Source organism: Pteronotus mesoamericanus, unplaced genomic scaffold (genome assembly GCF_021234165.1).
Source record: "Pteronotus mesoamericanus isolate MK-2021 breed Mesoamerican mustached bat unplaced genomic scaffold, CSHL_Meso_final contig_1, whole genome shotgun sequence".
Lineage (NCBI taxonomy): Eukaryota > Metazoa > Chordata > Mammalia > Chiroptera > Mormoopidae > Pteronotus > Pteronotus mesoamericanus.
Window position 1 is genome coordinate 3,704,644 of NW_026554998.1, and position 25,471 is coordinate 3,730,114.

Genomic DNA, 25,471 nt, shown 5'->3' on the forward strand with positions numbered 1-25,471 from the left:
GGTTTAGGTACCCATGCGCTGTGTATGAGATAACAATCCCAGCGGGGCTGATGCCGCCCCCCATCCAGGCGTCCCATCCAGAGGTGTCCAGCCTTTTGGCGCTTCTGCGTCACACGGGAAGAGTTGTCTTGGGCCACACATTAAATGCATTGCAACACGTAATCACACAAAAAAAAATCTCATCATGTCTTAAGTAAATTTACGGTTTTATGCCAGGCAGCATTCGCAGCCCACAGGCCACAGGTTGGACACCCCTGCAACCCGAAGTATTGGTCGTTCTGCCGGGAAACACACTGCAAGTGGAATAAACACTTCACAGCCTCCGCGCAGATGCGTGTCGACAAATGGGTTGAGGTTAGGACAGATTTTGCCAACACAGTAATTATGCGAGCTTTCCAAAGCTCTTAGCATTCAGCAGGGCAGATAAAGAGCCGCGGTCACGTGCTGTCTCTATGATCGAAGGAGAAACAGTGAATGTCAGCTGACGCACGCAGCGCAGGGAGTCCGCGCAGCCCCGGGAGTGGGAGAGGGGACTCGAGCCGCACGAGAAACGGAGCGAAGAGGTCCCGGAGACCCTCGACCGGGGGAGGCTTCGGGAGCGCGGCCTGTCGGCCCGCCGCGGTTGCGGCGCACGCGCGAGTCGGCGCCACATCCGGGGCTCAGCGGGCGCGCGCGGTTGCCATGGCAGCGGGGTCGCGGTAGGCGCACGTTCGGGCCCAGGCTGCTGGCGGCCCGGCGGCCCGCGGAGCCCCGGAGCCGGACAGCCGCTCCCGCAGCGCTGAGGGGCGGCCGGGCAGCGCCGTCGCCATGTCGCTGGGCACCGGGGACCCTGCTTCGGAGACGGTAAGCGCGGGTGGGCCGGCGGGCGGGCCTCCTGGCTCCATCCAGTTCTCCCGGTCGGCCTGCCGGGCGCGGGCCGGGGGAGGTGGGCGCCGGTGACAGCTGCCGTTGTTGCTACCGCCTGAGAGCTGCCGGCCGGGCTTCGCCGCCCCTTGCCCAGCCTCCGGCGCCTCTGGATCCCGCCCGCCCTTGCACAGGCCGCCGCTTCCAGGAAGCTCTCCTGGGCGCAGCGTCCTCGCCCAGGCGCCGGCGATCGCGGCCCGCGGTGGGGCGGAGCTCACTGTGTGAGTGCCCGCCGGCCCAGTGCCTCCAAGTCCCGGCCACGGAGGGGGCGAGCAGCCGAGCAGTCCTGGAGTGAGGGAGGGAACCCCAGGCTGGAGGACAGAGCCCTGCCCAGCACCGATCAGAGAAGGCTTCCCGGAGTAGGTGCCGCCCAGCTTCCCTCCCCGCTGGTCAGGAAGAGCCGTCTCTCGGCCCTCCCTTCGCCCAGGGCTATTGGCCCACAGACCACCTGCGGAGGTGTGTGTGAGTTCCCTGCGTCCGGGCACAGGGAGAGCTAGGCAGTCGGAGGCCGAGGATGGAGACTTGTCAGAAGGTGGAAACTGCACCTGGCTGCAGGGGCCGGCAGGTGGGCTGGGAGGGCCGCTTAGATTGGGCCTCAGGAACAGGCGCTCTGAGCGCCCATGTGCCTGGAAGGTCTGCAGCAGAGGGACCCGCAGTGCAAAGGCCCTGAGGTGGGAAGCGGCAACGTGCTCCAGGGCCCCAAAGAAAGCTTGCTGGACCGTCTGTTGCGGGGAGAGGGCGTGGGTGGGGGGCGTGCAGGGGGCCTGGCCTGTGGAACCTCACACACCCTGCGGGGAGTGTGAACTTTTTCGGGACCCAGTGGGAAGTTTCTGGGGGGTTCTAGGCAAAGAGAACCTTGTTCCCTTTGGCAGTGCAGAGCGGCACCTACAGAGCTCACCCAGAGGAGGGCTCAGTGCCGCGGGCCCCTGGGAGCGGCTGACGTTGCCTGTTTGTCCTCTAGGCACGGGCCCTCCCTCATCGGGAAGACCTGCCCATGTGTCTACAGGCTACAACAACTGCTCCTTCATCTTTGAAAAGTAACTTAAGTGTGATGGTAAAAATAATTCATGCCCATTAGAGAAAGTTTGGAGAATTACCCGTAACCTCACTACCTACAGAAAACCAGTTAATGTTTGGTGTTCCCTTCCAGTCTTTTTCAATGCATCTTTTTTCCATACAGTAAATCTTTTTGTTAAGATTTTACTTATTTATTTTTAGAGACAGGGGAAGGGAGGGAGAAAGAAAGGGAGAGAAACATCCGTTTGTGGTTGCCTCTCACGTGCCCCCTAATGGGGACCTGGCCCACAACCCAGGCCTGTGCCCTGACCGGGAATCGAACCAGCGACCCTTCGGTTCACAGGCCAGCGATCAATCCCCTAAGCCACACCAGTTAGGCCTTTTTCCACAGTTTTAAAAATTGAGACATTTATATTGTCTTGTGACCTTTGCCATTTAATTGTTGTTAGCGTTTTTGCCATATCCACACATTTTCAAGGGCGTGATTTTAAAAATTCTGACCTGTGAATATCCCCGTTTTGTTGATCCATTCCCCTGCTTTCGCTCTTCCCCATCCATCTTTCGCTGGTAGAAATGCCCTTTCGCCCGAGTTGGTCAGGGCCCTTTCACAGCCAAGCTCTGCAGGCACAAAGACGGGTCTCGGCCGGTGGAGAGGCGCCCCCAGCTCTCTGGGCACCCAGGGGACTGAGCCCGTGGCCCAGGCTCACAGGAGCTTCTCTGCTGAGCTCAGCCTGTTTCTCCAGACGTGGGCCACTGGGGGGCAGGCTCTGTCCGGTCTGCCCAGAGCTCCCACCCCTCGGACGGAGCGGTCTCCGGGCTTGCTCGGGAGCTTTGCAGTGTGCTCGCCACGTGCAGGGACTGGGGTATGGGCGGCGGGGGGGGGGGGGGGGCGCCCGCTGTGCTGTGGCCGTGACAGGCCCCGCAGGGCGCAGCCCCAGGGCGCCAGGACCACCAGTGATTTCAGGGCCAGCGCCTGTGAAAGCGCGTCAGCGTTGCAGCCTAGCCACCCCGGGCTCACCCTTGGGTCAGCAGAAGGCACTTTTTGGTCAAAGGCCCTTGGCCAGTCCCATTTTTACCCTCTACCGTGGCACGCACACGTGCAGGTGGTTCAGAGGCTGCTGTCACCGGCCAGCAGCTGACGGGTTTGCCCGGCGTGCAGCAGGGACCAGCAGCCTGGTGTCGGCACCAGGCAGTGCCGACCTCGTCGCTTGCTGGACCAGGGCAGGCCCTGGAACCAGGGGACAGGCCAGGGGTGGGGGCTTTGTTAGCTCAAATAATGCAGGTAGCTCTGAGCATGGTTTTTACGTGGTTTTGAGTTTTTCTTACAAGGACACAGCCACAGGTTCCTGGCACTTTGATGCGAAGGTGAATAAGAGAACATTTAAACAATGTGAAAAATGACGTACTTGTATCATGCTGTCCGCCGCGACGCTGGAAACGTGCGGCTCGGCTGACAGGCTGGGACGGCCAGCAGGGGTTTTTAGTTTGTGTCCCTGCCCATCTCTTCCGATGCCACCGAGCAGCCGGCTGCCCGGCCCCCAGCGTCCGAGCTGGCTCGGGCTCCGATGGGGGTGGGCTGCTGCTCGGGAAGCGTGGCTGCTGGGAGCTCAGCGGGAGCCTGCAAGGCTCAGTGCTCGCCTCTCTTCCCACAGGGAGAGGACAGTCTGTCGGCGGTCACCTTGGACTCTGACTTTGAGACGGTGAGTGTGCAGCTGCGTGCCCCGGGGCTGTCGGTTTCCTGACACGCATCCATCATGCGTGTGCAGTGGGCGCCGCCTTCAAGGGCTGTGTTTAGGCCTGCCATTCAAATCCCAGGTGCTAAGCCACGTTTGAAAAGTGGCAAGTGTTCAGTTGGAGTTGAATAACTGTGATTATAAAGCTTTTATCCAGAAGTTTGTCCTGAGAGGACTACAGGCGAGGCCGTTGACAAGTTGCGGCCTGGCATCTGGCGTCGGCCTACCCCTGCCCCCAGTTCTGACACCGAAGGAGAGGGAACAGGGCTCTGGGCGAGGTCGGCAAAGCCACCGCGGGAGAAGGGTGCTCTCTGCTCGCGCACAGCAGCGCCCTGGCCCGCCTGGCCCGCACGGGCGCCGCCCCGGGGAAGCGTGAAGTGCAGACAGCAGAGCTGGGCGCAGAGGCCCGCTGGCTGCCTGGCAGCCGCGGGGTTGGTTTGGAAAGCAGAGCCTGCTGCCTGCGCTGGAGGGGAGGGCGCCGGGTCCCCACGGGGAGAACCCCAGCTCGGCCGCGGCCCGCCCCCACCCCAGGGCACCGGTCACCTGCAACCCCAGCCGCCCCGGCGCTGCAGGCCGTTGTCTGAAGTGAGGGCCGCTCCCGGGTTAAGGTCTGCCCCTCGGCCCCACTGAGCACACGGGCTCAGGGTGCCCTGGGTGAAACCCCGCCTGCCCTGGACGGGCCCGAGCCTCCCCTGGGAACCGAGTGAGGGGAGCCCCTGCCAGGGGCGGGGGGAGGAAGCAGAGGCAGAAGCAGGCGGCGGGTGTGTCATCCCCGGCCTCCTGACCCCGAGGCGCCACCGCCCACGGTGCCTGCTCTCCGTCGGGGACCCTGCTGGTCCCAGCGGATCAGTCCTGCAGAGGCTCGCCCCCTGCCAGCCCTGCCCTCCGCACCCAGTCACAAGGTTCCACCCGGCTGAGCCCACCCTCGGGGACAGTCCCACTGGGTGCTCCAGGCCGAGGACAGCTGGGGTGGGCGGTTCACCACTTGTGCAGGCTCCTGCACCTGAATCTAAGGTCCCCCACCCGCTGTGTCTGCGATGTGACCAGTGCCACCGGGACTCTAGGGAGCCTGCCAGCCTGGAGCACGCACGGGACACGTGTGCTGGTGGCACCTCGCTGTCCCCGCTGAGCCAGGGTCCCCCCTCGTCGTCCTTACACCCCGGCCCGTGAAGAGGCCAGCGCGCAGCCTGGGGCCACGGGGCTGCCCGGCAGGCTCCAGCCCCCTTCCCCTGCTCTTCCTTTCAGAAAACGAAGAAGAGAAGCGTCCACAGACCCCCACCCACGTCACCGAGTAAGTGCACGGCCGCTCGCGCCCCGCGCTTCTGTTCCCCTCAGAGGGTGGTCTTCAGAGGCTGCGCTGCCCGTGTCCTGGGAGAAGGACCCAGGATGTTCTGTCCTTTGAGTCCTGGGGATCCCTGAGACGCGACCCGGCGGCCGCTCGGCTTCGTCTTCGGGGCTGGAGCTCGGGAGCGCACGCTCCTGGGGTCGCCGCCTGCCCGGGTCCGCGGGAGGAGGCCCAGCGGGAGGGCCGGCCCCACAGACACAGGGCTGCTTGGCCTTTGTGTTGGGTGTCTCCTGCGGATGGAGGGGCTCCGCGCGGTGGGAGGCGGCCAGACTGAGCGGCCATCCTCAGCCTCAGCATTTATACTTTAAAACAAATTTTCCATTGCGCTATTTCTTTACAACAAAACGTAAACCAATGGAAGCAGGCGTGCATACCATAACGGCCGCTGTCTGCGCGGGAGCGCTGGCTCCGGGAGCTGCGCCCTCACGAATCCCTGCCTTGTCGCCTGTCTTTCTCAAGCACACGGCTGAGGGGACGCGGGCGCTTCGCCTCTAACACCGCGTGTTCCCTTTAGAGTCACCGTACTGCGCTAAGCCGAGAGCGGCGGCATCCTGGAGGTCCCTGCGGACGGCAGCGAGCTTGCCCCTCGGCAGCAGAACGACCCTCAGCCCGCAGAGGCTGTGGCTGGGCAGTTCAAAGCCAGGTACGCAGTGTCCCGCAGACACCTGTGGGCTCGGGGAGGGTCGTGGGCGTTGAACGCAGTGATCGGAGACAGAGTTTTTGAAGGGGCTTGTTTGGATAATTTATGAATCTCCTAAAAGACCTCGAGCCTCCTAGCTTTTAGTGACAGCTGCGCATCGGTTCTGATGGCTTGCGTGTGCGACGCTGCCCTTTGGGGTCTCGGGTCGTCAGCACGGCTGGGGTAGTGTGTGGAGCCAGCTCCGACCGGGCGCCAAGCTGCTGGGTCGTTAGGGAGTCCATGAGCCGGCCCACGGCACGTGGGGGCGGCGCAGGCCGCGCCAGGGCTTCCCGGCCCCTGAGGGCCAGCGGCTGCAGGCGGCGAGGCCTGGCTAGGGAGGCAGAGCCCCTCGTGCTCACTCGAGCCGCTGTCCCGTTACACCCGCGCACGTTCCGAGCAGGAAGTGCGGCCCCGCCCCCGAAGTCAGGCCGCCCCGTGGAGCACGCGTGGACCCGCCCCCCGGGCAGCAGCCCCAGGCACCTGACGGAGGCGCTGAGGGCGAAGCGGCCAGACCTCAGGCGTTCGGCCAGCAATGGTGAGCACGTGGGGGCGCGGGCGAGACCGCGGAAGGAAGAGGGCGGGGTGTCCCGAGGACCGTGCCCCGGCGCGCCCACGCTGCCCCCCAGGAGCGGCGCGCCCAGTGTGCACAGTGACACCGCCCTGGGCCCCACTGGCCCCTGCCCTTGAGGTAAGTGCGTCCGCAGCACTGGAGACGGGCAGCCCAGGCAGCGCCGAAGAGTCCGGGTCGCACCCGGCAGACCTAGCCGGTCACCTCCCGCAGCCGCGGGCACACCCTGGGGCCCAGGGGCGGGCGCCCGAGAAGGCAGGGCGCGCGGGCGGTTCGGCCGTCCGAGCGGCGGCGGCGGCTGTGCCGCGTGTGTTGGTGTCCGTGCCCCGTCACTGCGGACGGGTAGGCACGCCCCCGTCTCAGCCCCGCCCCTGCCCCGCCACCCCCGCAGCCCGATCGGTGGGATCGGGGGCTCGGCCGATCGGGGGCTCCGCACCTCCCCGTAGCCTCCGCCGCTCTCCGTTTCCTTGAGGACACTATCGAGATCGGACTGAAGGCACTGAAATGCTTCTGCTCTTTTTTTTAAGGATGATATTATTAGCTTCCAGGTTTTTCTGAAGGTACAGCCAAGAACCCTTCCTCCTTTTCGGATCTTGTAAGGGGCTTGTGTGTCTCCCCCAGGTCACGTCCCGGGGACCCCCGCCTACAGAGAGAAGGAAGACATGTATGACGAGATCATCGAGCTGAAGAAGGTAGCGCCCCCTCTGTCCCCTGCTGCCCTTGCACAGCGGCCGCCTGCCCGACCGCGAGGGGCAGTCCGAGCTGCGTGGGGCGCGAGCCGTAGGATGAGCCCGGAGTTCGCGCCCCGGCTGGTGGCCCCGCTGAAGGCAGCCCCAGCGCCCGCTGCGCCCGCGCGCCGCCTCCCCTGCGAGTCCGGGGGGCGAGGCGACCTCCAGGGCCCTTGGCGCCGAGAGGCAGGCCTCCTGTCGTGGCCGCTGGGCGTTCCGTCCCGGCGACCTCCCGCCCGCCTGCTTCTCTGGTGCCGAGGGGGCTCTCTGCGCGTGCTCTCGCCCAGCTGGCCGGACAGGGGCTCCGCGCGCGGGGCGCTGTTAGCGGGGGGTGACGCTGAGACGCGGAGAGGTCACTGGTCTGTCCAAGGGCAGCCTGGCCTGAACCAGGGCGCCCGTCGGGGTCTCTCCCCCCGTGCTGTCTCCGGCACGGCTGCCGGGGCCGTGCGTGCGCCCGGGCCCCTGGCTGCTAAGTGTTTGGGCGCCGCTGCTCTGACCCGCTGGGCCTTGGTCGAGGGTGAGAATTTTAGGTGGACATCAGCCTTCACTGAGTCTTAGCGACAGTGTCCTTTCTTGCACACACGTGGGAGACGCCATGCGACCTCGGCACCTGCTGGACGTGCTGTTGGCGGCTGTGGCTTGCAGAGCAGCGTCTCCGTAGGGGAGTCGTTAGGGTGCGGCGTGGGCCTGCACCCAACCGGCCCGGCCCCCCCACCCCACCCCACCCCGCGGAATGGCAGCCGTGCCCTCGGGGCCACTCACGGTGGCACCCGACCTCCGCCCCCCGCCGCACGCGGGCCCTGAGAGGGAGCGGGCGTTTGTGTGCCCGGTGCGTGTGCATGTGTGTGGTCCTGTCTTCCCACAGTCGTTGCACATGCAGAAAAGCGACGTGGATCTGCTGAGGACGAAGCTTCGGCGCCTGGAAGAGGAAAATGCCAGAAAGGACCGGCAGATAGAGCAGCTTTTGGATCCGTCCCGGGTGAGTCCCTGGTCCCTGGCCCGCGGCGGTGCCTTGGCTGGAGGCGTGGCAGCCGCAGGCCCCGCTGCGGGGCAGACGGTGGGGGCGCAGGGGGCCTGAGCCGCAGGCAGGGTCTCAGCCGCGTGTGCTCCCCCCAGGGCCCGGACTTCGCTTGGACTCTGGCGGAGAAGAGGCTGGACCCGGGCTGGGTGAGTGTCCTCCGCAGCAGGACGGAGAGCCTGCCCGCCCGCGCAACGCCTCGCCCTGACTGAGCCCACAGAGGGGGGGCTCGGGGCCCCCGGCCCGCCAGGCGCTGCCGCCCCCACGGGCGCGGGGCACTTCCCCACGGCCACCGTGTCGCGCTCAACCGGCGGCGCTGATTTAAACCAGGAGCAAAGCAGGAACGGAGCGAAACCCCAGCACACGTGCCGACAGCGTCCCGCGTTGTCTAGTAACACAGAACAGGCAGGAGGAGACCCACGGCCGCGGCCGTTGCATGACGGGCTGTGGCGACAGACGGGCTGCTGGAGAAGAGGCGCTGCAGCAGGCAGTGCGAGTCAGGGGCACGTCTGAACCGCGGACGCCCCAGGAAACGGGGGGCGCACGGTTGAGCTGAGCGCAAAGAATAAAGCCACGCTAACGAGCGGTTCACGGGGCTAAGACAGACCCTGAAGACGGGGCGGGAAGGGTCCGTAGGTGGGGAAGGGCTCCGAGGCGGGATGGGCGCCGCTGCGTGGCTGACCCGCCCTGTGAGCGCAGCCCGGGACACGTCCACACTCTGCCGGAGGAACCCGTGTGCCCCAGGGGAGCCGTGCTTCGCTGACAGCGCTCCGGCCCCGCAGAGCGTGGGGTGCACGGTGCCCCCGGCTCTGTGCGGTGGGAGCCTGGGTCCCTGGTTTCGCAGCCGGCACCGAGGCTGAGAGGCTGGGCTGGCAGCGCAGGGCCCTGCGGCCGGGCCGCTGTCCCCTCAGGCCCCAGCGGTGAGTGCCCGGAGCTGCCGAGCACGGAGCCCCGTGCTGTGAGGTAGCGACAGAACCACAGGTGACAGAGACCGGGAGGCACCTTGCGCTCGGGACAAGACGGCACGCGGGAGTGGGAGCGCCCTGCCCGGCGGGCTGGGACGTCGGGCCGCCCCTCGCCCACGCCACTTTCTGGGACTGTCCCCAAGAGCCCTCCACACCGCTATTGACAGCTGCCCGACTTGGGAGGGAAACGCAGGAGAAGCCTTTCCAGCTGGAATCCCGCGATCTCCGGGGCAGAGATCCTGAAGAACACGGAGCCGCAGGGCTGTGTTCCGCAGCGTCGGGGGGCGTGGGCGAGGGTGTGGGACCCTCCAGGGGGCGGCGCCCTTGGGGGAAGGCGCTGGGGTCGGCTGCACGGAGAAGTTCTGGGTCCTGGGGTGTCTGCGGTTTTACTGTCAAACTGCCCCCGAGGTGGCTGTGAGCTGTGACGGAGCGCCGTCCTCCTGCCGTGTCCGTGCAGCAGAGACCCTCGCACGGGGGCACGCGGCTGGCGGGGGGGCCGTGACGGCTCAGGCGCCGCGGCCCCGCCGCCCGGGCCCCGCGGGGGGGGGTGACGTGGGTGGGGACCGGAGGCACGGGCTGCCAAAGCGGCGACCACCAAGTCCACGGCTGCGGGACCTGGAACTCGCGTGACCCCGTGCCGGGGTGCCGGGGTGCGCACATGTGCGAGCAGGCGTGCGGTGGCTCCAGGGAACACGCGCGAAGCGGGTCGCAACGTTTGGTTGTGAGCAGCGAGGCCAAAGGCTGTGGTTTGACTTAGAACGTGTTCTTACAAGAAAATGTACTCATCTACTACTAATACAACTTCGACTGTCCTTAAAACCCGATTAAAAAGTTGCCTGGTTCTTCAAAAAGGAAGGGATGTTCTGCCAGGAAGGCGGGTGCCCCCTCCCCCGCGCAGTGATGCCTTAAGAGAGAGAAGGGAGCTGTGCGGGTACATCGGGGCCAGGGTCAGCTGCGAGGGACACTGACCCGGCTGGGGCCGGGCGGTCTGGCTCCCGGGGAAGGGGCCGGCCGGGGAGGCTGACGCGACGCATGGTTCTGCCGCAGGTCGTCAGCGGGCTGAGGCAGAGGGTGCTGAAGCTGGAGCAGCAGTGCAAGGACAAGGACGGCACCATCAGGTACGACCGCGGGGCCGTGCCGGCCGCTGCCGCTCCGCGTCCCAGACGGCGGCTTGCTGCCCGTCCGCCTTCTCTGTTGCGTGTCCCTGGTCCCAACTTCATCTTTCCACCAAAAAAAGCAAACATGAGCTGCCTCCCTCGGATGTCAGTAAGGAGCAGAATTTTCCTTCAGCCGCGCCCTGTTCCTGTAGGACACGCTGTCTCTCCGTGGCCTTTACCCCCAGCGTGAGCTCGGTGATGCTTCGTCTCGTCCCCCGCGGCCCCGCGGGCATGCCCTGCGGCTGAGGGCAACGCGGAGCCTTCCCAGCTGGGTCGGGGTTCAGTGAAGGGAACCCCGAGTTCGCTTTTCCATTGCCTGTGTCTCCTCTCTTTACTGTAATTTCCCCGTCTTTGTTTCTTGCTGAAATTGTCAACTTAAAAAATGTTATTTGCTGGTTCCTCCTGTGTGTGAGAACCCTGAACCCTGTCACTTTCTCTGTTAGGGGCTTTATGTAAAATCTGTTAGTGGCCGCGCTGCAGAGTTACGCTGATGGTCCAAGGGGAAGAGTAGTTCTCTGTCCTCGACACAACTTCCACCCCGCCAGGCGTGGGCTCTGAGGGCAGCCGCCTCCCACTGCCCGAGGGCAGTGTCGGAGTCCGTCGCCGCCCCTCCGGAAGCGGCCGGTCCCTCCTGGACAGGCCCCGTGGGTGGGAACACGTCTCCGGGGGACGCTTTGCCTTCTCCACCTGGGATCGCGGGCACTGTGTGCTGACCCTGAGCTTGGGTTCGCAGCAAGCTGCAGGCCGACATGAAGACCACGAACTTGGAGGAGATGAGGATCGCCATGGAGACGTACTACGAAGAGGTGGGCGCCTTCTGTCGGGGCGGGGCAGGGGTGCTGGGGGACCCCGCCCTCCAGGGCCCACGCGAGGGGAGCCCCCGCACCCAGTGCTTACGCCCGCCACGGGACTGGGCTGGCCCCGGCTGCTGCTCGCGCGGGAAGGCCGGCCTCGCGCACGCAGCCCCTCATGCCTCTCACCTTGGTGCTTGCAGATCTACCGGCTCCAGGCGCTGCTGGCGAGCTCGGAGACCGCGGGCAGGAAGTACGAGAGCCTCGGGCGGCGCCGGTGCCATCCGCACTCACGCCCACAGCCGCGCCCCTGCCCCTCGCTCCTCATGGCTGTCGGCTCTGTTCCCATTGCCGTGGTCGCGGAGGCACGGCCGCCCCGCGGTCCTTGTCCAAACACGCAAGGGCCCCTTTCTTAGGGTCAGCAAGCACTGGTCTCTGAGACGCCAAACAGAGGGTCGTTGGGAGAGACTCGTAGGCCCCTGCCCCCCTCAGATGACACAAGGCTGCCCTGCCACAGAGCTGCCTCTGGGTGATGGGCCAGCCGGAGCGCCCCACTGTGCCAGGCACGCCTTCCCTCCCGCCCATCCCTCGTGCGTGCTGGGCAGTTTAGAAGGTCCCACACGCGGCGCCTCGGCTCTCTGGTTCCCAGGCCCCCAGGGGAGAAGAAGCCCAGCCTGAGGCGGCAGAGGAAGCTGAGCGGTGCCCTGCTGAGCCTGTCGCGGAGCGTGCAGGAGCTGACCGAGGAGAACCAGAGCCTGAAGGAGGACCTGGACCGCGTGCTCAGCAGCTCGCCCACCGTCTGCCGCAGGGAGGGTACTGCCTGCGGCCGTGCCCGGGGCCTGCGGGGAGAGGCCCCGCCCTGGTGCTGTGAGGGAGACCCCGGGCCGTCCTCCTCCCTCCGAGGCCCCCAGTGCAGGCACGGCCCCGGCCGCGCTGCTGCGCACCTGGCACCGTCCCGGGTGCAGGGGTTGGAGCCGTGAACGTGAGCACGCAGACGCCCCTCTGGAGGTGACAGCGTGTCAGGGATGGGGAGAAGCCAGCAGGTGTCAGGCAGGATAAATGCTAGGGGTGAGGTGAAGGGGCGAAGGAGGCAGCAGGGGTGGGGGGCTGGCGTGCACCCGCGAGCAGGGTCCTCAGGAAGGGCCCCCCAAGATGGGGACAGCCTCATGGGCCGCCGGACCCCGGGGGGGCGGGACCGTGGCGAGCACAAAGACCCCGCGTGTCCCGGCGTGCTTGGGGCCATCCAGCGGCCCGCGCGGGAAGCAGAGGCGTGGCGGGGCCTCCCAGAGCACAGGTGGGGGCGGGAGCAGGGGCGGGCGGTGACGTTTCATCATCGGGGCTGCAGGTGCCTGGACCCAGGCGGGGCCGCGGCGCAGAGGGGAGCGGGTTCGGGGGAGGGGACGTGTCAGAGTTGAGGGTCAAGGCCTTGGCAGAACTAAACATGGTGGCTGGCTGTCACCAGGTTGCCTGGGTGACACCAGAGTGGAGGGGGGGCCCTGACTGAGCCCCGGCGGTGGGGCGCTGGGAGCGGGCGGTGTCCGGGGAGCAGGTGCAGGGCCCCCGGGCGGCCCAGGGGGATGTGAACAGGCTGAGCTGCGTGCCAGACACCTTGAGCTTGAAGAGCCGAGTGGATGGGCCGGTGGGCGGGGCCTGGCTGGGGCAGAATCAGGGAGAATGCCCCGCGGAGGCCCGGGGGACACGTGTGAAGACCCTCCGGTGGGAGGGGCCGGCCCCTCATGGTTGAGAAGCCCTCTGAGCACGGGAGTCGGCAGCTCGACCCGGGGCCCCCGGTGGTGCCAGCCTGGGAGGGGCCCGCGGGGGGCTGCACGGAGCGCGCCCCTGACCAGCCCCTGGCTCCCCAGGCTACGCAGAGTGGAGCAAGGCCCGGCTGCTGAGACGGGTCGCCGAGCTGGAGAAGGTGAGCGGCACCACCGGCCTGCTGGGGGCCGCTCCTGGGCTCAGGCCAAGCGAGGTGGCCGGCGCTGCCATGGCCCTGTCTGCGCATGGGCACAGCCAGCCAGTGGGTGGGCGGGACCTGAGGGCCAGCACACAGTGGGCGCGGAGGGCCCCGGCGCCTTCAGAAACCCAGGCCCTGCGCCCACCGCGTTGGGCGGCTTCCTCGCCGCCGTGCGGGGCTCGAGTCTGCAGACGGCTCTGCTTGCCCGCACACTGAGCCTTTCCGCACGCCCGCCGTCGTGTGAGTTCCCAGCCAGGGGCCAGTCCGACGCGGATGGGCAGCTGGGGAAGCACTCAGCTGTCACCTGTGGGCTGAGCAGAGGAAACCGAGAGGGGGTGGTTTCCTGCACTTGGAGGCGGAAAACTGAGGAAGCTTTCACGATGGGTGGTTATCTTTAAATAAACCTCGTCTGGAGGAGGTGCGGGCCGGGCCGAGGGTCCCTAGGGTGAGCAGGCCGCGTGGTAGGGACCGCGCGACAGCGTCTAAGGAGCGCCGGTGCCGCCGCCAGGTGATACGCGCGACAGCAGCCCCGAAGCCCCCGGCTGCAGACACGGGCTGGTCGGACCCCCGGGCGCTCTCCACGCCCAGCTCCTCGGCACCCCCGCCGCCCGCGCCAGGGCCCTGCGAGGACAGCGAGCGTCTCCGCGGCGCCGTGAGGAGCCTGCAGGGCGAGCGGGAGGCGCTGCAAGCCCAGCTGCAGGAACGAGAGTGAGTGTGGTGCCCTGGAGGCCGGGCCTTCGGAGCCACCGTGCGGGCCGGGAGCGGGACAGGCGCGTCCCCCCACAGGAGCTGCGTGGACATTCCTGGGTGGTTCCGAAGCTGGTATTTAGGCTGTAAAACAGGCAGCTCGGGTGGTAGAAGGGAGGCATTGACTGGCCACATTACATCACTGAGAACAGGGGCGTTTAAGTCTCCACTGACTTCCGGTGGGAGTTCCAAATTCTTTTCTGCACCTTGTGCAGAGATTTGGGAATATGTGTATGACCTCTGGACCTTAGGGCATGAGTGCTGTGAAACAGTCGGTGTGCCCCGGGAGTGGGAAGGGCAGAGCCCTGCGGTCTGTGCTCGCCTTCTGCTCTCCAGTGCCCGTCCCCTTCTCCCGCCGTCAGCCGGGGGCTCCTCTCCCGTTGGTTCTGTCCCGAGTGGCCTGAAGCACCCGCCTCCCGAGACCACGGGTATCAGTCAGTGCGGCCCGGGGCTGCTCAGAGATGCCAGGGCTCCCGGGATCTCCTGCCTGCGCCTCCCGGCCTGAGGAGGGCGCCCTGCGCCGTCCTTGCAGCAGAGGCCAGGCCCCTCACTCCCGCCTGTCCTTCCCCTGCAGTGGAGGCATCTACAGAAGCGATAGGTTCCTCGTGAAAGTGAGTGTTTCAGGAAAAGTGTTGAAAATCTGGCTAGTCGTTTTGAAGGGGAAGTCACATCTGGGGTGACCTCTGAAGCCACCCCTCGCGTGACAAAGCTCCACGTCCGGAGCCCCCACCGCAGGCCCTGCTCTGCTGGCCGCTCCACGGTGTGGCCGCCTCCTTGTGGAGAGTCACGGGACCCTGGAAAGTTAGGAACTGAGCCTCAGACAGATGCCTCCTCTTAAAGCCACACCCTTCACCACACGTCACCTGTGGGACCAGGAAGGCCCGCGTGGACGCAGTTCTGCGGGGGGCGTCTGGGGACCCCGGTCCTCAAGGCCTCAGCTCCAGCAGCCCCCGCCCGCCCGGGCCACACGGCCCTCGGGGGCACTCACAGGGACTGGGTGAGGCACCTGACCGTGGGGCTGTGGGCAGGCCTGTCCCCACAAGATGGCGAGGCCGGGAGAGCAGGGGCCGCGGCGAGTCTGGCTGTGCCGGCCCGTGTGCCCTGCGCCAGGCTGTGGGCGCCCCGTGGCCTCGACGGCCTGGACGCAAGGCCTGTTCCTGGCTCCTCCCGCACCCTCTGCCTGGTCGCCTGTCCCGGGTGGGGGGTGGGGCTGGGCCGTCGCTTTCTCTGAGCGCCCTTCCTGCCTGGGGACCATCGGCGGGGCTGCGGTCCTCCGCGGTCCCCTGTGTCCCTGAGCGCTGAGCTGTCTCTGCTTCTGTGTTCAGCCGGGAAGTGACGCAGCTGCTGCAGGCGAAGGCCGACTTGGAGAAGGAGCTGGAAGACCTGCGGGAAGGAGAGAAGGCGAGGACGGGGAGAGAGGAGGCCCTGAGGTACGCAGGCGGCGGCGTCACCGAGAGCGTGCGCAGCCCCAGCGTTGCCTGCGCCCCCCCAGCTCTGCTCCCCCCCCCCCCCGTTCGGCCCAGCTGGAGGGCGGGTCGGGCAGCTCCCCCCCGCCCCGCAGCGCCTGTCACCCCGGCTACGCCCACCCCGGACTCAGGCCCAGCCCGCGCGACCCTTCCCCCCTCGAGACAGCGCTTCCCACACACCCTCGCGGCATCGTTGTCCACAACAGCCACAGAGCAAGAGTGACCCGAGTGCCTGTCCGCTGATAACAGAGTTTTAAAAAACCAAAGTGCGTCCACACAGGGGAATCCGAGGGAGCGCCGTTCCCACGTGCGTGCCCCGCGGGCGAGCCTCGCCCGCGGCGTCCCTGGACGGCAGGCGGAAGAGGCCAGGCGCCGCGTGAGCCTGAGACAACGCGCCGTAGAGGCAGGAAGCAGAGCAGCCGTTGCCGGGGCTGGGGGAGGGCAGCGGGCCGGGCCTTGTCTGGGGCAGTTCCAGAATCCGCCAGTGCTGACGGCTGCCCAACACTGAATTTCCTGAATGCCGCTGGGCCAGGTGCCTTAACACAGCGAATCGTGTACCCATAAAAGTGCCCCCCAAAGTAGATTCGAAATCCGAGCAGAAACATTTAGCGCTCAGAGTAATTAGTAAGACAGGTCACTGGACGAAATGCAAAGTCCTGTTTTCAGAAGAAACGTGATTCGATGTGGTCAGAAGGCTGCAGTGGAGGCAGGAAGGGCAGGTGCGCGGCGGAGAGCTGTTTTCACTCCGCCTGTGAGCCCGAAGCAAGGACGTGCGTTTCCTCCGCTCACACTGTTATTTCAGCCCCCGCCCCCGCCGAGTACCTGTCCATCACCCCTGCGGCCAGCATTTTCGGTTCCTAGCAGGTGCCGCAAGGGACACTCGGGGACCCGCGGTCCCACGCCCGACCCTGGAGCTCCCGTCAGGCAGGACACGGAGAGCAGGTGCCTGTCCCGCCTATGGTGGGCGGCGGCCGGCCCCACCCGCTCTGGGCGAGGCGTCCTTGCCCACTCTTCAGGCTGCCGTCCCTGCTGTCACACACGGGCACCTCGTACAGCGTGATGACAAGGGACGTGCCGCCTTTCCTCTTCCCACGTTAGAGAGGAAGTTCAAGCCCTGACCAAGAAGTTTCACGACCTGGAAGTGGCTAAGAAGACAGAAGAAGGCGGCCCCACGGAACTGACCCCCAAGGTACAGCCCCTGCGAGCCCTTCCCACGCCCGAGCGGCCCCGCCCCCAGCACCGGCTCTCCCGTCCCCTTCTCTCTTCCCACCGATTTCCCCAAGGCGTGAGCATCGCCTCCCGGCTCCTGGGCTCTGCACTGGCTGACTGGCCGGCCGGCTCTCGGGTGCGGCAGGCGCACTCTGCAGGGCCTGCGGGCGGGTGCGAGGCGAGCTGGGCGGGGTGCCCTCCCTTCATGGGGACGAGGCGCTCTGAGTGGCCGTGAGGGCCCTGCCAGCACCGGGCTCCCTGCACGTGAACTTCCAGTGGCCGGGCTGTGCCCCCTCGCCGGCCCCGTTCTCCAACCCCCGGGCTCTGCGGGCGCCCCAGGCAGGCGGCGTCAGTTACCACGAAGCCCCGGGACGAGGAACTAGGGCGCTGTGGCTGCGGTTGGCTCCAAGAGGGGCCGTCCTGCGGCTGCGACGGGTGAGACCACATGGCGGGGGCCGCCCACAGGGCGCGCGTCGTGGTGGCGGGGTCCACGCAGCAGCCCCGTGCTCCCTGTGCCGCGACCCCTTCCGCTTCCCGAGGGGTTTGAGCTGTCCCTGGGGACACTTTTTAGTCCAGGGGTTCTGTGCTTCCGAAAGCACCTCCTGTGTTGGCAGCGAGTGGCTGACAGACGTCGCCGGCCTGGGAGGGAGGCTGAGCTGCCCAAGCTCAGCATCTGTGTCTCATCCGGGACAGGCCTCCTCCCCCGCGGCGGCCCCCGCGGCAGCCCCCGCAGCAACGGCTCGCGTTCAGGCCTCCTCCTGTGCGTGCGCCACCACGGCTCCGCTACAAGGGAGGGAGAGACGCGCGCCCGACGCCGAGCCCTGGCGGAGCGCCGGAGAGCCCGCCCCTGCTGGCCGGCCCTGCCGGCCTTCTCTTTCTTCCCAGCTGGGAACTGTCTTGGCTGGTCCGTGAAGAACAGGTTGTGTGCTGTCCATGGGGGTGCGTGTCCAGGCGGCTTCTCTGGTGCCAGGGGTCACGTTCTGACCCCTGCCGAGCCTCGGTCCCCACGTCCGGGAACGTGGCCGCCCTGCGTGACAGTCCCATCTCCAGGAGCCCGTGCCGAGCTGGACGCCCCAGTGGGCGCAGCACCAGGGCCGAGGGCCGCACCGCGCTGCGCGTGGCGTCCGGGCGCCGTGGCCGTTCGGGGGCATTGTCACAGCTGTTCCTCCGAGGGGGCCGCTCACAGGCGCTGACGGGCTGGGCCTGGCCGCCTCCGGCCATCGCACACCCCGGGGCCCCCCTGCCCCGCGCCAGTGTGCAGCCCGCTCGCTGTTAAAGCTCCCACCCGCTCAGCCTGGGCCCCGCAGGGGAAAACCACTCGCCGCACCCAGCAGGGCTGGAAGCAGCGCTTTGCCTGTGGCTTCCTCCAACCCTGCGGAGGGTCCCGTGGGCACGGGGGGTGGGGGGGCCCAAGCACGTCCCGCCGCCAGCCGTGGGCAGGTGCCCAGCGGAGGCCACCTTCGCTCTGGCCTGCTCCCGGCATGCCCACTGGACTCCCTGCCGGCCTTGTCCCCTCGTGTCCCCCGCTGTGACTGTCGGGGGTCCAGCCCCACGCTGCAGGCCACCTCCTGTCTTAGCGCACCTTCGCCGTGGGGTCTGCCGCTTTCTCAAATTTCAGTAATTTGTTATCTGAACCGACCGCTACCTGCGTGCACGGCTGAGCGGCCGGGGCAGCAGGGGCCTGATCAGAGCCCCTTCCTTCCCCCAGGAAGTGCATCGGTGCCTGTCTCTTGCTTCTCTGGGGCTCAGGAGATTGGCGTGGTGTCAAAATCACCCCTGGTCTCCGTTGTGGTGCCTGAGGCCACCCGGAGGCTTTGTGTCCCTGTAACTGACAGGAACAGATGGGGCATCCCTGGTTTCTACTGACCCCCCAGGGTGGGCCAAGGGAGGCATCCCGGGCTCCCTGCCAGGTCCTGGCGCCAGGACAGCCGCGATCACGGCACCTCAGGCAGGGGCAGCCAGCGGGGCGGGGGGACGTCCAGCGGCCATCTCGGGGCAGCGCGGGCCCGCTCACCGGCGTGGGAAGGCGCCTGTGCACTGGGGTGTGCCCGGCGCAAGCCCCTCTCCCCCAGGAAGATCCCAGCGTGGCCCCCGCTCATCAGGAAAGGGACCCCCGCCCGCGCGGCTGCCCCGAGCAGCACAGTCAGAGCGCGGTCCGCTCGCTCTGGCACGAGCAGGTCAGCATAGGGCCTCTCCTGCCTGGAAGCCTCTCGCGTGAAGAGCCGGGCGACTGGGGGCGCGCTGCCCTCTATGCGGGCCCCGCCGTCCGCACTGGGTGCGTGCCCGGTGCCAGCGAAACACGAGGGGGAGGCAGCTGACAGGGAGGAATGTGCTCGCGAGCCAGAACTGGAAACCCTCCGCCGTCTGCCCTGCGTTGTGGGGGGAGATGCGCCTTTGTCACCGACCTTGCCCGTTCGCTCAGTGACGCAGGGCACGGGTGACAGACCCTCACCTCTCGGGGGTGCCGGTCCGGAGGTGTGCTAGGGCAGGTGACAGCGGCTGGGGGCCGGGCTCCAGGCGCTGCACCCTGGGGGCGGCCAGCACCTCGCGCTGGCTGTGGTGTCGTGGTCTAACAGGATGCGGACTTGGGCTGGTTTCAGCCTCTCTGGGAGGACCGTCTCCCGCGTGCGCCTCTGCCGAGCTTCCCTGTCAAGAGGTGAGAAACACAGTCCCCTGATCGAGAGGCATCCTAGGTGACAGCCGTGGATCTCTACGTGGTACAAACCTGTGTTATTTTGATTGTCACAATAGCAGCTCTTGCTTCTGCCTTGAACACTGAGCTGGGAGTCTGCCGCCTTTAACCCCAGAAGCCCCATGTTGTGCTACAGTGTTAGGCCAAAAAGGCCAAAAAGGAGCCCTGGAAAGCAGGTCGCCGTGCGGCCCACAAAGCTCCCAGGCAGCCACGTGGAGCTGGTCCCTCAGCGTGTGGCCGAGGGCGGGGTCGGTGGGAACCAGCGGGCAGGCGGTCATTGCCTCCTCCGCAGTCATTGGTCTGGCCTGGGCGGCACAGCCTGAGGCCCCTGCGCCTTCCCGGGCATGGGGCCACCCTTTCTGCCTCGATTCCCCACAGGCCCAGCAGCAGCCCCGGCCTCCCCAACCCGCCAGCAGCCCCTCCCCTGGGCACTCGGGGCCGGAAGCCAGTGAGGAGGGCTCGCCCCAGCCCCCCTGCGCCTGCGTGGAGCGGCGGAGGCACGCGGCGGCCCGCACCCTGCAGGCCCGCTGGAAGGCTTACAGGCGCCAGGTGAGCCGGGCATGGGCCGCGTTGTCGCCCAGCGGCAGACCCCTCCCCCGGGCCGTCTGTTCACCGGCCCCCCTCCTGCGCCCTGCGAAGGGCGGGCTGCATGGCAGGGGCGGCGGCAGGCGCGGGGGGGGCGGGGGGCAGGCGTGGGGGGCAGGCTCCCCGCCGAGGCACCGCCATGTCGCCCCCCCGCCCCCTGGGACGGTGGCAGGGCCGGGCCAGGAAGTGGACACTCGCCCTCGTGTCGATTCGTGACCTGCCTCTTTATTTCAGAAGGAAGAGGCCGCACTGCATGAGGTAAGCAAGGTCCAGCGCGCCGATTCCAGGAACGGCGAGGGCAGGGCGTCTCAGGGGGCTTGTTAGGTGCTTGTTTCCATCAAGTCAGAGCAGGCCCCAGCGTTAAGGCTAAAATACGTAAGCGATGTTAGCGTCTGATAAATGCCGGGTACCGCACACCCTCACCGAGCAGTCGGCCACTCATCCGCTCACTCGGCGCCAGCCCGTCGGGGGTCAGTTCTGCGTGAGGCGCCCGGCGGCCCTTGGGGCCCAGACATTCGGTCGAGCGGACAGCCCCCTGACAGGCCAGGGGCAGCCTCCTGCAGGCCCAGGGCCGCCCGGAACCGAGCCGTCGATCTCAGTCCCTGCGTAGTTACGAGGACCGTGAGAGCATGAGGTCGTGGCCCCCGGGGGAAGAGGGTCTGCAGCGGAATGCGGTCCCCACTGAGCCCTCGCTGCGGTCACAGCGGGGCCCGCGGCAGCAATGAGCCCAGCAGCCCGGGGCCGAGGGCCCGCTCGCGCTCCGAGGCCCGGTTCCAGGGGCCGGCGGCCGAGCCCCTTCTCCCTGGAGGGCGCTGCCTGGCGCCGTAGGAGGCTCTGGGTGACGAGAGAAGAGGCGCATGCGGGCGCCCATGACCCCACAGTCGCAGCGGCCACCCTCCCTGCTGCTGGAGCTCCCCAGTCCGCGCCTGCCAGCTTCCTGGGAAGTCAGCACCGCCTCTGTCCTCTCCCCCCACCAGGCGGCCACTGTGCTTCAGGCGGCTTTCAGGGGTCACCTGGCACGGGCAGAGCTGTTACCGAGCAAAGCGGGTGGTTCGGAATCTCCCAGCGCGCCCGGCCGCCCCCGCCAGGTAAGCCCCCAGCGGGACCCAGCCCCAGCCCTCAGGCTTCCGTGGCCGAGGGCAGCGGGCCCCTCCCAGCCCCCCGCCTGCCCTCCCTCCCCTGGCACCTCAGGCCACTCCGGTGCCTCTGGGGCAGCCCAGCTGCACGGAGCCTTAGGGCCCGTGCCTCCCAGGTGCTAGAAAACCGACTAACAGGTTCATCTCGCAACAAAGACAGAAGCTTAAAAACATAGCACAGACGTGAGCTTCCCAGAGCAGCCTTTCCCCTGTGAAGGCAACAAGACGCTCAGCTGCGGGGTTTCCAGGGCCCGGGGGTTAGGACCCCATGGTCAGGAACACACTGACTGTGTCCGCGCGCGAGCCTGCTGTGCGGAGCTGTGCCTGCGCCCGGCTCTCCGAGGGCCAGGCCGGGTGGCCGGGCGGCCGAGGGTCTCACAGGCTCTTGTCCTGCCGTTGCTGCAGAACTCTCCTGCCCCCGGCGCGCCGAGCCCCGCTGTCCCAGCCGAGGGCGACGCAGGGCCGGAGGCGGCCGTCACCCTCATCCAGTCCGTCCTCCGGGCACACCTGGCGCGGGTCGGGCACAGGTGAGCTGGCTGGCGGCCCCGCTCTGCTCTGCGTCCTGGGGAAGTGCCGGCCCAGGCAGGGAGGGCCGGGGCCTCAGCCTGTCGCCAGAGCGAAGGTCGCAGCCTGTAAAAAATGTCCCCCGTGCCATGCAGGTTGGGGGCTGTGCCCACGTCCTGGCCCTAGGGGGAGGGGCAGAGAGAAGGCTTCCCGCCAGGTAGCAGGCGGAACCCAGGGTGCAGGCGGCCACCGGCTCGTCCATGTGCAGTGCCCCTTCCCAGGGCCACCGGGGTCCAGGGGGCACCTGCAGCCACTCACCTGGCCCAGAGGCTCAGTGCCATCCCCGCTACAGCTGCCCGCAGGCAGGACTCCGGGCGGCAGACGCGCGGCACACCATCGGACTGAGCGCGGGGCACGGGGGCCCCCGTGGGGCTCCGAGTGCCCCGTGCACGGCGGCGCCTGCTGCCCCGGGAAACTCGCCCTCCTGGGCGCCGCTGTCGTGCCTCCACAGAGCTCTGCGCTCGGCCTGCGCAGCCCGACGGCGGCCCCACCGCTCATGGGCCTGCGGTGCCTCCTTGGGAGAGCTGGCCGAGTCAGAACACGTGGTCCTGGCTCCAGTCAGCATGGTGGGGTCCCCCGGGCTGGGGGCAGACAGTGGGGAGGCGGCGTCTGAGGCCCAACCTCCACAAGTGGCCGGGGGACTGACCGAGGATGCAGCGCGGCCCCCGCGCGGCACCCCTGAGCCAGGACGCGGGCCCGCCTTCGGGCCGGCGGCTCCAGGGTGCCCGTGAGCCTGGCCATCGGGGTCAGTGGCGTCTGCCTCTCCCCCAGTCCAAGGACAGGCACTGCGGCTTCTGCGAGGAGGACGTCCGCTTCAGCGACGTGCAGCGCGCCCTCCTGTCCCGCCCCCCCCGTGGCTCCTGACGGTGAGTCCGGGTCGCCATGCCTGTCGGCACCGGGGGCCGCTCGCCCTCTGAGGCTTCGGTCAGGCAGCTGCCACCCTCCCGGACGTGTGGCTGCGTGAACATGGCGGGGGGGGGGGCTCGTCCCACCTGTGGCCACCTGCAAACTAAGTCCTGTCTTCGCGGGGAGACGCCTGGGCCCAGCCTCCCCCTCACAGCTTCGTCCCTTGTCCCCTGGGTTGTAGGACGGGACTTGCTGCAGCTCACAAAGCTGCAGACAGTGGTTATCAGCGACTGGGGCCGTTCCCACCGTCCCCGGCCGGCCCCCCAGTGGGCCTCTGGGCCCGGGTGTCCTGGCTTTATTTGCAGCGCCCGCCGGGCTGTGTGGCCCCTCCCTGGGGCCAGGGCTTCCCGGTGGCCGGTTTTTTAATCGAGTCTCTGCTCCTGTGCCTCTTCCCGTCCACTACGCTCCAGAGTGGCCACTGGCGAAGCCTGGCACGGCCGGCACCGTGGGCAGACGTGCGGCCAGCCCCAGCGAGGGGCGGGAGCTGGTCCCCTCACGTGCACGGTGGCAGCTTGGGAATTGCTTTCAGGCCGTGCATCCAGGGCTCTGTGACTGCCCCGCAGACCCTCTCCGCCCGGGACAGTGACTGGGGGCCTCCATCGGCCGCGCCTGCTCAGGCACAGCCGAGCACAGGGGTCCTGTTGGGATCGGAGACCGTCGGGGCCTGAGGATGGAGCTGCGCAGCCTCGGCTGTGACAGTGCCACGTGGGGCGCTGCTCTGTGCCGTGTTCTCAGGTCAAAAGATGGAGCCCGAGGAGGCTGGGCAGGCAGGAAGCGGCGCCTCCGGCCAAGGAGAGCCCGGGGGAGGCAGGCGGTTTGGGGTGTGACGCTGGGTGAGCTCCAGGTGAAGACGCGGTGCTTCGACACGTGCGCATCTCGCGCAGCGACCGCCGGGGAGCAGGCTCCGGACCAGAGACGCTGGGGAGGCACGGCGGCCGGGACGGGCCCTGCGCGGCTCTGACACTGACCCCGTGCAGACCCCCTGCTTCGAGCTCACGTGTCGTTTCAGGTCAGGACGACAGCGACGTGAGCCGTGGGGACGCCGTGGAGGGACCAGCTCCCAAGGCTGGAGGGCCGAGGCCATGGGGGCCCGGCGCACTGGCAGCCCCGCGGCCCTGCCCTGGTGAGTGCGGCCCGGGGGCAGCAGCGGGAGGTCACGGGCGTGGAAGAAGGCGGCGCCCCCGGCTTGCAGCCCCATCCCCTCGGGGCCGGCTGGGGGAGAGGCAGCCCGAGTCTGCTCCATGTCTCACTCGAAATCCATGTTCGAAATCACGTTTAACCCGCTGCGGTCGTTTTTTCCAGCCCCGTCCGAGCTAGCGAGCTCTGGACTTCGATGCTCGCTGCAAAACCTCCCTTTGTAAAGCTCAGCGGCCCAAGATGATTTCAGGGACAGTGTGCAGGTGTTCAGAGCCCCAAACCCCTCGGGGACCTCGGACTCCCCACAGGGCCGGCGGACCCCGTGCGGTGACCCTGGGGTCCTGAGGCCAGGGCGGCACGTCTGCGGACCGCCTTCCCGGCACCCCTTGTGGGTGGGCGTGGTGCTAGGTGCGGCCTCGGCTCCGCCACACGGGGACCAGCCTGTGTGACAACATGCCCACCAGGCCCTGGGTCCATCTATTGTCAGAGCGTTTTTAAAGAAAAAACCTGACGATACCGTGAAAACTCCGCTGCAAGAGAAGTGTCTCTCTGGGGCTTAATGTTTTTAATTAAGTTTCCATTCTAGTAATAATTTTCTTGAAAGTTACAGAAAAGAAGCCGATCCAATTACACTATCAGCAGCGTGATGAGTCTTAATGTCCTTCCCTTTTTCTCACTCACATCTGTGGTTGGTCACTTCGTTACTCTTATCTTGACAAAGCAACCGGAGCAAGACCCTCGCCTGGGGCTGCCGGCAGGCTAGCCATCCTTGAATCCATCACCCCAGGTCCCCGGGCGCCATTCAGAGTCCTCTTTCCCGTCCTGTCCACAGGGGGGTCAGCTGTGGTCAAACAGCGTGGTGGACCCTGCCTCTGCCCCTGGGCGGGCGAGTCCTCACGAGGAAGCTGGTGGCCACAGGCGTGGAGCCTCCGCGGCCGCCTGGCCCCAGGCCCCCGGGGGCCGCTGCTTGAGGAGGCCCGAGCCGCCCCTGTGCCGGCAACACCTCACCCACCGCGCGGGTCTTGCCTTAGAAAGGCCCGAGTTCAGAGCTGAGCTTGCAGGCCACAGTGGGCGGGACTAGGAGGCAGTGAGGGGCTGGTTCTCAGGTCCGTCTGTCCTGACCCCGTCGGGGCGTGACCCTGGGCTTGCCTGCCAGGGAACAGAGGGAACACAACGCTGAGGCACTTGGTGGGACCAATCCCCCCTCTGGTTCGTTTCAGCTGAGCCGCTTCCCGCGGGGCAGCAGCCCCCGGCGCCCCCGCGCGCCGATGACGTCTGCTCTGACGACTCCGACGAAGTTGTCGTGGCTCCGCGTCCCACCGCAAAGGACGCCGCCGGCCTGCCCCAAGCCGTGGGGCCCTATGGGTGCGTCTCCCACTGCGAGGCGCTGTCCGGGGAGGGGTAGGCTGGGAGCACTGGCCCGTTGGGGGAAGGGAGTGCCTGCTCCACGCCACAGCCGCTCCAGCGCTCTGCCGCCCGCTCACTTGGTGTGGGAGGAACCCCAGTGCCTCGGCCTCGTCTTAGGGGAGTGCCAGCGGTCGCTCCAGGCCCTGGTCTCCTGCGCGGGACACGTCGCTGGACTCAGGGGCAGCCAGGGAGCCCCGAAGAGACCCTTCTCTCGCGGCAGCTGACAGCTGCCTGGCCCTTGACCCGGAAAACAACTGGGCTGGGCCTAGTCTGTCCGACTCGGGCCCGTGGACTGCCCGCTCACACTCCCTTCTTCCCTGTTTGCCCCACTGGACGGCCTGGGAACCTGGCTGACCTGGTGGCTGCCCCGTGCCTGTGTCATCCTCTGGGTCTGCCCCTGGCAGCCTGGCCCATCCCGCGCAGGGCGCCAGGTTCAGAGCTGAAGGCCCGGGGGAGCCAGCCGGCCAGGGAAGCGCTGGGCTGCAGACCCGCCTCCCGCGCCCCGTCCAGGACCCGGCGGGTCTGCGCTTCTGTCCACTCGAGCGGCCCCAGGCAGCGCGTCCTGAGGACACGGCAGCTCTGCACGCCCTCCAGGCTGACCCGGGGGCGCTGGCCACAGGCCACACAGAGAAGAGCGACACGAGCCGTGGACTCGAGTTTTCCTGGAAGGCGCCCTGGGCCGTGGAGGTGCGAACGCCAGCCGCGCCCTGGGGTCTCCTGGGGCCCAGGCGGCTGGTCTATTAAACACAAAGTCTGGGCAC

General features: G+C 67.6%; 1 protein-coding gene across 1 annotated transcript; it reads left to right on the top strand.

Moving 5' to 3' along the window:
• Nucleotides 1-744: 744 nt before the first annotated feature.
• On the top strand, nt 745-25,471 carry IQCE (IQ motif containing E). Its single transcript, XM_054563854.1, has 23 exons — nt 745-843; nt 3,573-3,620; nt 4,899-4,944; nt 5,513-5,641; nt 6,078-6,212; nt 6,867-6,937; nt 7,839-7,952; nt 8,090-8,140; nt 10,004-10,074; nt 10,847-10,919; nt 11,108-11,157; nt 11,554-11,717; nt 12,767-12,822; nt 13,370-13,569; nt 14,934-15,038; nt 16,173-16,263; nt 19,354-19,524; nt 19,795-19,818; nt 20,538-20,648; nt 21,102-21,223; nt 22,032-22,126; nt 23,176-23,289; nt 24,524-25,471. The coding sequence occupies exons 1-23, from the start codon at nt 808-810 to the stop codon at nt 24,706-24,708; spliced, it is 2,262 nt and encodes a 753-aa protein (XP_054419829.1). The 5' UTR covers nt 745-807; the 3' UTR covers nt 24,709-25,471.